The 11,315-nt window shown below is 35.1% G+C and overlaps 1 protein-coding gene across 1 annotated transcript in view; it reads right to left on the reverse strand.

The window, feature by feature from the left end:
* Positions 1-7,178, reverse strand: part of LOC106789311 (neurogenic locus Notch protein) — a 104,465-nt gene extending 97,287 nt beyond the window's left edge. The window contains exon 1 of the mRNA XM_014753410.1: positions 7,143-7,178. Within this exon, the coding sequence (XP_014608896.1) occupies positions 7,143-7,174 (32 nt within the window). The 5' untranslated portion in view covers positions 7,175-7,178. The remainder of the gene's footprint in view (positions 1-7,142) is intronic.
* Positions 7,179-11,315: the final 4,137 nt, after the last annotated feature.

The following is an 11,315-nucleotide window of genomic DNA, read 5'->3' on the forward strand; positions in this document are numbered from 1 at the left end:
TCATCACCCTTTCTCTGTACCATTAAGAGTCAACTCTCCAACGGTTAAGTAGGTGAGCATGAGTTTTCGGCGTCGATCGATCGTTCGATCGATCAACGTTCTTTGCCGCGCGTTATCGTCGCCGACGAAGGTGCTTAAAAAAAAGTTATGCAAGGAGGCCGGCTGATCACGTTTACTTCAGACGTACCCCGACTCGAATATATGCTTTATATCACAAATTAATCTCCATGCCACTCCCCAAAATCGAAATCGAGCTCCTGTAATTTCTTTGATAATCTGCTTTTAAAGTGACGGGAAAAAAAGAGTGAAAGAACGAGAGAGAAGTAGAATAATTAAGCAGTCCGTAACGAATATATATATATATATATATATATATACGTGTGTCTCTATGTAACAGAACATATACACGAATATAAAATTTCGTCAAACCTTCGAAAATTGTTCTCTCTTCTTTCTGTGATGAAAAGTTTTTCGTAAACTCGCGTCGAACTTTATTATGTAGAATTTCTCTTCAAAAGTAGTCCCACAAGATTCCATTCTCGCAATTTTCGCGACGGTTGGTCTCGGTCACCGACCAGACGACGTTCACCAATAAAAAGAATAAGAGAAGATGAAGAAGAAAAGAGAGAAAGGGAAATAAAAAGAGAGAGAGAGAGAGAGAGAGAGAGAGAGAAAGATATAGAGACAATGACAATGAAGGGACTCGAATCTCCGGTCCTCCTTGACTTGTCTTTAACGACAAGAGGAGCGAGAGAGCAATTGTGGGGACTGAAAGGAGAGAAAATGTTAGAGATTAGGAGTTGGTGTCGCGAAAGGAAAGAAGACTCGGTTTGCCGCATTGTCGGGAAAGAACCGTGCCTGGTGTTTATCGCGAAGCTTCTCTTTCTCTATCTCTCTTTCGTCATCTTTCAAGAAGACGAAGTAAAAGGAGGAAGAAAAGAAGAAGAAGAAGAAGCAGACGACGAAGAAGAAGAAGAAGAAGATGAGGTGGTGGGATGAGGAAGATGACGGTAACACCACCACCCACCATCAATGGCCGGTGGACCGAGAAGGCAGCCACCCGTGCTGGTTCCATTAGTGTCTCGGCTTGTAATTTGCCGCGCCGAATGTTAATGGACTCCTCTCTCTCTCTCTTTCTCTTTCTTTCTTACTTTCTGAAGATCTTCCTTTCCTCCCTCGAAAAGCCCATCTTCACTCAAGGCACATCGTTTCTTCCCCCATAACGAAATTCTTCCAGCATAGTGTCTCTTCCCTTTTTCGTTATTTCTGTCACTGTTTTACTTGTAATGTCCTTTGTCTATCTGTCTTCGTCTAACTCATTACGATAAAAATACTCGGATAATCGTGTTTTCTGTGAAACGAAAACGTCGTGGTTACATGTATAGGTTAAAAGAAGCTCAGTGATCGAATTGGCCATGTTGTTTTCTTGATCTGGCGAGCGAGTAATTAGCCCCGAGAAATCGATCGTAGCCCCTGGCTACGGTACTCGTGAAGAGACGAGCAGCTAATTAAGAAACAGCACCGTAATACTGCCGTCGAATTAGCATCCATTAAGAGAGCGACGGAAAACGGTGCCGTCTTTACTCTCGAAAGGTGTGGGAGGAGGAGTCCTACCAGAGGTTGAGAAAGAGAGACAGAAGAAGAGAGGGGAGAAGGGTCAACAGATCGTCGAATAATTAAGGGTCAATGGACGGGATCAATTAAGGAAGGAGATAAGAATCCGAGAGAAAGAGAGAAAAAGAAAAAGAAAAAGAGAAAGAGGATGCTGCGATTCGATCTTTAATGTTCTTCGACTCTCAGATAAAGTCGCTTGCTTCGGTAATATCGAAAAATCGAAAGAGCTGAAAAGAGGAGATTTCGATTTAAAGAAATAATTTCTATCCACGGTGAAATATAAATGATCCTTTGATAATAAATTGCTGATAAATTTGGTGTATTATTGATAAGGATGAATTTATACGTTGTGTTCAAATTTGTGGAATTAACGATACGACGGCGCTTGTCTACAAATGTCGAACATTTTAATCGTAACACAATGTTCATAGTTTTTGATATTTGTCATAATTAATCAATCGTATTGTCTTGCAATAAGAAAACGGAAGAGGAATCGAAATCTGTCTGTACGTAGGAGATTGAAGAGAAAAGGTATTCTCTTTAATGGAGAGAGTATGGAAGGTGGTAAGAACGAACAAAACTTCCCACGTGGATAATGTGACTGCGGGTAAAGGGAGCTGCTTGCTGCTCTTGCTACTGCTCTCTTCAACGAGGGAGATTGTGGTCCACGATCGAGGGAGGAAGCTGGAGGAAAAGCCTTGTTTATTGAACTATCGAATTACCCTACCAACGACCTAACCTATCCCCCATTAGCTTTTAATTAGGTATACCTGCTAGTCGAATCCTTAATTACTAATCTATTTTTATTGTATGTAAGAGCGAGTAGTATTCAATAAATTCATTCAAACTTATCAAATTTCTCTTCATGAAAATATACTAACGATAAACTATTTTGTATATCATCTGTTCGAGGTATAAGACTTATGAAGTATACTGATATCTTTTAGAAATTATTTTCAAAGGAATATAAGAGATAAAAGAAAAGACTAAGACAACGTTCTCATGGATGAACGTCGTCATATCTTGCGGCTTTGGAAACATAACACTCGGCCAGTCAATCCACCAAGAAGGAGAACACCATTCTCAATCGTAAGGCTGAGTAGTCTTTGCTTCGCGACAATACGGTTGGTCTTTCAAGAGAGTTGATGTACAGTCGAGTGTGACGATTTTCTTCGAGTTTCAAAGAGATTTGTTAAACAATTGTTTCTATTTTATCGATGGCAATTGATTATTTCCGAGAATATCGTAAACAGTAAATACAGGATAACTATAATATTATGATTAGATTCTCATTTAAAAATGGTTTATGAATATATCAAAAAACGGTTTGAAAAAATATGAAAAATTATCTCAACAATTCAAAATTTCTTCCTAAAATATTCTTCATTATAATATATAGAAATATTGATCGTGATCAATAGTATAAAGTTTTTTTTGTTAACATGACAAAATAAAATTGCAAAGACAATATTTTTAGGATCTTTATAAAATATTAGTCACAAATTTTACGTGACTCTTCTAACAATATAATTAAAAAATAAAGATATGAAACATTTTTAATGTATAATACACAACTACTTTATTATTTAAAATTTATTCAATGAAAAAAGAAGTGAGAAAAAATTGTCATCAATTTAAATCAAGAAAAATATCAATGGCTCACTCAATATATATCCATGTCATTAAATAATAAAAAGAAATTTTATGCAAATACAATTTGAAAATCGTTGCTTCCGACTGTACTTATGCAGGTACGTATGTTGGGCTCAAAGTTATCGAGCTTTTTAACGCGCCACTTGCGGTAACACGTCGCGGCCGATCGCGGTTTCAGCGAGTTTCTTTCGTCTTTCCTCTCAAATCCCTCTATATCGTGTCTCTTCTCGTATTCTTGACAACAACGACGACGACAACGACGATGACGATGACGATGACGATGACGACGATGACGACGAGGACCGATTAATATAAGATGACGAGGCAGCTGCATTCGCACGCGCGTGCACGAAAGCAGAAAAGTACCGATGAAAACCTAGCCGGTTGCGGTTTCTCGATAAGATCAAATTTTTGATCGAATTTATCGAACGGCTCTCTCGTTGTGAAAAACCGATCAGATCGTTATGCTATTTTTATCCTAACCGATCTTAAATTACTTCCAGTATCCAATAATTCGATTCAATTTACATAACTTACTGTAACACGATCCAGATGTTTCGATAAAATAATTTTATCGATTTGCGAAACGTTATATTTTATGAATTTTCATTTTGTATCATTACAAATAAACGTAGAACGATCAAAAAATACAAAACTGACAAGTTTATCACATTAAGTAAAATTAACAATTAATCAACAATAAACGGATTGACAAAAAACAAAAAACAAAAAACGGAGATGAAGTAAAGGATCGAGAAAATTCTCACGGAGAATTTTATATCAGTTGTGAGAAAGTAAACATTTTTCTATAGATTAATAATAAACTTTTGAACGTAATCAAGAAAAAGAGTTTGTTATAAGTGACTCTTTCTCTCTCTCTCTTTTCAAAGAGTTTATTACGAAAACGTACTTCTCGAGAACGTTTTTGTCAGTGTGTTCTTGAGATTAATATACAAATAAAGCGAGCGAGAGAGAGAGAGAGAGAGAGAGAGAGAGAGAGAGAGAACAAGACACCGATCGGTACCACGTGTCGTTCTACTCCGAAAAAGTTTGTCTTTAACGAAGCTACTAGCGGCAAGTGTTGAAAGAAAAAGAAGAGTACAGAGAAAGAAAGTGCCTGAGTTCTCACGGGGTTCAGTGCTTTATTTTCGTACTCCCTCGTGCTCAAGGGGTTGCCCATTGATAAGCTAATGGCCGTATGATAGTCGTTCGAGTTTAACGTCCTGAGAACGTATTACGTGCCTACGTGGAGAGGAAAGCGTTATTGAGTGCCTTCTGACGAAAGAACGAACAAACGAAAGTGCTTGTAAAAGTATCAGAGAAACCTTTCTCCTTTTTTTCAATTGATAAGCTTGTAAAAAATGTGAAATGTTTATACGAACATCGACAACTTTCCAATATTTCGATCTGAAAGTATGCATACATTCTTCGTTGGGAGATCATTTTATTAGCAATGTATATGGAAATTAAATTGATCTTCGTTAATAAAATTATCTCATATGTTGGATTTAATTTTATTCGGTTTATTTGATTTTATAATTATATGAAATAGTAAATCATAAGGTGTATTCTAATCGTTAATATATTGTGGGATCGAGTACCTTCATGACAAATAAAATAAGCATTCGCGAGGAGATTGACCGGAGGGGTCCCCTTGGATAACTCAATTGTTAGAACAATCGTCTGGAAAAAGGAAGATCCTGATTTGTGCCTTGATTCAGTTAATTCGGCGATTCAATTTTATCACGAATCCTACTTTATTCGTTAAAAATGTTAAATCACAAAAGAAGAAAACAATAAATGAATTCACAGTTACCGCTTACGATTAATTCGATATAAAAAAAAATCAAATCAATAATAGAGAAACAAAAAAGATAATAATGGATCTAACGATGCTGAACTCTAATCATTTCAAACTAAACACCTGACCAATCTATCAAAATATTTGTTCTCGATAACATCAAATAACAATTGATCCTAGATATTTTATTTTGAACATTTAACGAGAAACGATTAATTCTCGTTATAGGATTTGTCAAATAAACTTTCTACATAAATCCTTTTTAAATGTATTACACAGTAAAGAATCGCGAGAATTCGCTATATTGTATTTGCCGTAGAGCTAAAAGAAAAGGAGGACGAGGATAATTATCAAAAAATCGTGCTGGAATTCGGGTCGATCGGAAGCGATGCTCTTGAAAAAGAAAGAAAGAGAAATTAAGAGAAAGAGAGGACAGGTTCAATTAGGAGGACGATTGCTCGTTCGATCGATCGTATTCTCGATCTTATTCTGGATCGTTCTCTCGACGACAAGATCGCGCCGATGTTCATCGTTCGCGCGATGTCATTCCTGAACGGCTAACGAGTGTCTTTCAAAGATCCTCACGTGTCTTCAAATTGAAAAGTGCGTCTTCTTTTTCTTCTACGATATATTTATGTTACTTCAAAGTAATTACTTTTCGAGATCTATACGCATTACGTGCATTTACTCCTTTCATTCGCGCAAGGTAGATCAAAAGTTCCTAAGTTCTTTTCAAAATTAATTATCCTTTTTTTTTTCGAGATATTTTTCATTGATTTCCTTTTTCTTTTAGATTTAAAACAAAAAAAAGATTCTTAAGTTCTTGCAAAAAAAAAAAAGAATAATTGATTTTTTGAAATCATCCAATGCATAAATACATTTGCATGGATCATAATAAATATTAATAATTATTAGATATATTTATTTAATCTAACAATTTTCAATATGTCTTTTTAATAATGCGATATTTTTTATTTGCAATTAGCAAAGATTTTCTCTAGTAATTAAATTTGTGATAACATACTAAAGATATTATAAAAATATGCGTGTGTGGTTTTAAAGTTATATGACATTATATTATGGTTAATATACTGATTAATTTTAAACAAAAGTAATGAATATGATATTAATTATGGTATCGATTTAAACAAAACTTAAGCATATACTCGAACGATAAAGATACTGAAGACGATAGGTTCGAAGAAATCTTGAAAATGATTAGACGAGCTGCATGTTCGCGCATCCTTCCTCATAAAAAGATATCCGCTTGATGGGCGTTCTAAGAACGCCCGACGTGATCCTCGGTTACACGACGCACCAATGGCATTAAGAGGCCACCGAACACGCTCCATGCTTTGATATCTTACGATTTCCCGTTTCTCGTTAATGGGCCTATCGCGTGAAGTTTAATGTATAATGTATGTATGTGTGAAACTATCCGCGCTTCGATTAAAATCGCAAATCACGTTTTGAAATTTCTATAACGAACGTAAATTCATTTTACGATATCAGAGAATACATGTTTCAATAATATTTTTTCATATTTTGTTAAATAACACATTATAAAATAAACATTATAAATAATGGTTTTTATAATTATTTTGTAATAAATATAAGTAATTATAAAATTAAAAAAAAATTAAACATTTGATTGATGCCTTTTTATTCTAATTGGTAATCCCAATAATATAGAAATAAAATCAAAATATAAAACTATTATACCTAACATTTTTTTTTCATATCAAAAGTATCAAAGGATTATAAAGAGTTGTTAAAATGAAATGTCACTTTACGTATTACGTTTTACGTAGGATATAATAAAAAAAAAAGGGGGAATGAGAAAAAGTAGAAGGATGGAAGAAAGCAATGTTACGAGAGGCGAAGATGTGTTGTTTGTTATCCAGATGTTGCCTTCTTTCTCTGACAAAAGGGTTTATCGTTCGAAAGAGATAAAGAAAAAGGGAGAGAGAGAGAGAGAAAGATAGAGAACAGGTCTGAGAATAAGAAGAAAGAAGGATGAAAAACAAAAAAAAGAAGAAGAAGATTCTCGCAGGACAGAGGGCATATCGCTAACACTTTACGGCAGTGGCGTTTGTATAGTGCCATGTGTCTTTTCGTTTTGCCTTTTTTCCTTTTACTTTTTTTTTTTCATTTTTTTTTTTTCCGTTCTTAATCTTCTCCTCCCACCAGCAATCTTGAAAGGTCCAAGTAAGGAAACTAAAAAGCAGGCTGGCGTCGTTTCAGTTTTTGTTGGAACGTGGCAATGACATTTCCGTCTGCTTCGAAGAAGTCAACAGGTCGGTTGGTCGGTCGGTCCAAATAGTTTTTATCAGACACCACTTCTTCTACACTTCTATTTTCTCATTACCATTTGTGTGTCATGAAAACCGTGCAAGATCTACGACTTTATACTCGACCCCTTCACGAGAAGCTACGACTTTTTTCTCGATCGCATAAGCGTAGAAAAATATACAGAATTCCATTTGGAACGAGTTAAAAAGACCGAACCTTTCTGTCACTTAAAGTGCTGTATCGTATGGTGTTTTTGAGATTTAAAGAGAGAAAGAAAAAAGAAAAGCAAAAGCACGTGCACGTTTCGACGACAGCTGGATCTCATCGACGTGATAAATGATCATCGATGGATCTTTTCGACTGAATGTTAGATTTTCTATCATACGTTTAAATGATTTCAATACTAAGAACTCATCTATTACATCGATTTGATGAAATCGTACATATAGAATAAATAAATCTTTCTTACGACATGAGCGTAGAGATAAAGTAAAATAAAAATCAATCCTACCAGTCTTATAATTAATTTCGCATGGAAATAAGCTGCACGACTGGACAGACCATGCCACTAGCTGACAACCAGTGGAAGAGATCGCTGGGAATTAAACTCCGATTGCTTGACCTCGCAAGTGCTGTGTCAACGAGTTTAACTTTTGCCATTGCTGATTCTCCTCGTCGTCTTCGATATATCTAACTCGCCGATGATAATAATATGATCGTATTTCGTAAGATAGTTACAATCTTTCAGAAATTGACGTTTAACGAAAGACAAATTATTAATAAATAAATGTACTTTTCGGAGAAATGGAGAAAGAGATAGATAAAAAGGGAAAGGATATAATTGTACACGAATAAAATGCAAAAAGAAAAAAAGTAAAAGAAAAAAGGTATAAGAAAAATGCACATTTGGTTTTAGTGTCCTCGAGCCGTCCCATCGTTGAAGAGAATCCTTGCTACTGCAATGCTGTCGTGGAAAAGAGAGAAGAGAAGAAACGAGGTAACTAAAGAAAGAAAAAGATCCTCGTCGAAAATTGGTGAGGAACAAACAAAGGGTTGCGGGGGACCGAAGAAAATAAAGGATTGCGAATTCTATTAGCGAGCCTCTTTCTCCTCCTACCGAAGAAGAAACAAGATGACGATGCCGAAGAAGAAGGATGCTCGGAAAAAGATAGATGGATAGATAGAGAGAGAGAGAGAGAGAGAGAGAGAGAGAGAGAGAGAAGGAAGAGATGACAACGCTCAGAATTGTCCGCTAATCTTCTTTCGTCTCCTTCTCTTATTCGCAGAGAAGAATCGCAGACGAATCGCAGGCGGATCACTCGCGCTTTGTCTTTGCGGTTTTCTCCGAGCAACTCAGCTTCTCGCCGAAAGATTCAGCCCTACCACCTTTCCCTTCCCCTTCCCCTTACCCTTCTCTCCTTTTTCGCGATCCTTACCTCCTCCTCCTCCTCCTCCAATGCTACGACAAACTCGTGGACCAACTAAGTAATCACTACGATTGTGGTTTTTACTCGCGAGTCCTCCGATTTAGCTCCGAGTAGCTCAAAAGCGCAATGACCGTGTAACCTCCTTCGAATGATTTTCCAATTTTACTAACGTTCTTTAAGTGCCCTCTCAGAATATATTATAATATGATACGCGAACTCTGTCATTGAATTTTTTATTTGATTTTTGATTTAAAAAAAAAATCATTCGTTTGAAATAATATTTAATTCTAAATAATTTCATTTGGATATACATATAAAAGAATTACTGAGTTTGTTTATAAATTGCTTTTTACGACTAATATTTTTCTCGAATATATTTAAAAAAAGAAAAAACAAAGAGAAATTCGTATTTGATCTTTTATTATATTATAACGCTTCTAATAAACGTAAATTTTGAATATAATTAAACAAAATTAATTTGTGATATAAAAATGAAAGAAGAAATAAATAATATCTAAAAATAAATGAACGGTGTTATAGAAGATGAAGATTATTAACTTTTTGAATTGAAAATCAGGCTTCGTCATTATTAAATTTGTTGAACTCGTTCGTCGAATGCAATTCGTTGAGAAAATCCGGAAGTAGAGTTTCGAGAAAGGGAGAAAATCGCTCGAAAAGGACCAACGCCATTCGTGGTCTATCTTGAGAATACGAGAGAAGAGGATGCGTAAGAGAAATGCAATTTAGTTAATATCATTAGAGCGAGAAAAATGTGCGATTGGATTGCACGAATGCGTCGACCAGCAGTCTTCTTGCCTTCTCTAACGTAATGGCAGAAGCGGATTCTACGTTCGTGGAATCCGGCCAGGCATGCGGTAGAACCGCGAACGTAGAACACCACACCATGAACCGTGCCTCTTAATGCTTTCGAACGGTTCTTTGCTCGCTATCCATCCCTCCGACTAAACCTAACTTCTCAACAATTTCAAATTTGATTTTTGCAAAAAAAGGAAAAAAAAAACTAAACAAATAATAAAAACAATATAGATAAGAAAGATCGTCAAAGATACAACGGTAGTTTGACAAGCAGAAGAGGGTTCTTTGAAATTAACTAAATTACTATTCGAATTCTACCCATGATATTCGCCTAGTAGTAGCGAATAAGTATTATTATCTTTCGAGGTATAATGTTGTACCTTGCTACATTCGCGAAGGTGTCATAAACGTTCGATTCGCGTTGAAAATATTAATGCCAAGCACGAAAACACTTCGAGATTCGACTAACAATTTTAGAATACAATCAACCGTGCCAGTCATTCTATACTACGCGAATTATTTTACCTTTCAAATAGTAGATATATTATCTTATTGTTTTCAAATGTACAGCTTTGGTAATTTCGATGAAAATATTCGCATATCTTTGGTGCCCGAAGAAAAATTTTCTACAATTTTATTAACCTCTTCATATATTTCAACAGTAGATGAATTCAGTGTTTTACACATTATACTATTATAATATATTTTACTAATAAAAGGATTTAATTTTATATATAAAAAAAAACACACTACTATTATTATATATATAGATATTACAGTAGAGAGGAATTACATTATAAAATATTTTACTCTCTGAATATATTATATATACGCGGTACTAAGAAATCATAAATTAAAATTGATTCGAAATACACATTTACATATACGTTAAATAAAACCAAAGAAACACACATAGAAAATCGTCAATCATGAAATAAATGAAAAATTTGATGACGTTTGGTAGGTTCTTCGTCTACTTTGTTAGATATTCCTGCCAATATATCGATATCCATTAAATCACGCCAATCTCGATCGTAAAATCTTCTTCCCTTATAAACGAACATACCGCTTGAACGTTAGGTGTCGAAGCGTATCGCGATGCTTGCAAAAGAATCGTAAGGAAAAAGGCGAATCAGCCAGAAGGGAGATGTATCCAAGGGACGACATAAATCGAAGGTGGGAGATGGTAAAAGGCGCGAATACTCGGGATTGGTTAGGTAGTTAGGTAGCGATGCAAAGCCACGTTAAATCGTCCAAGACTGCGTTGTTCTACCCTTTCTAACGATCTCGTACGTGGATGCGCATAAAGCTTCTCTTTCTCTCACTCTTTCCTTTTCTCTCTTACTCTGTAGCGTATTTTATTCTTCGAGTATCTATACTGCATACGATATGTACGGGGTGTAACAAAAATAATGATCATTAAATATATAAAATAAAATAAAGAAAATATTCTCCATCAACGTATTTTCAAAGTAAATTATGTTATTAACGATTAATTATAATATAATGTTTTTATTATAAATTGTTATTAATTAATTATTTAAATATATGCAAATATAAGTATCTCTCTCTTTCTTTCTATCCCTTATGAGCATAGAATAGTTATTGACTTTAATAATCATACCACGTAGATCTTTATGTCGACGACACGATGCTCATCTAAACGTCTTACTGTAAACAAAGTTGAAGAGCGACTGAGGCTGCTTCGAGTC

This window comes from Polistes canadensis, unplaced genomic scaffold (genome assembly GCF_001313835.1).
Source record: "Polistes canadensis isolate GaletaPanama2010 unplaced genomic scaffold, ASM131383v1 scaffold_176, whole genome shotgun sequence".
Lineage (NCBI taxonomy): Eukaryota > Metazoa > Arthropoda > Insecta > Hymenoptera > Vespidae > Polistes > Polistes canadensis.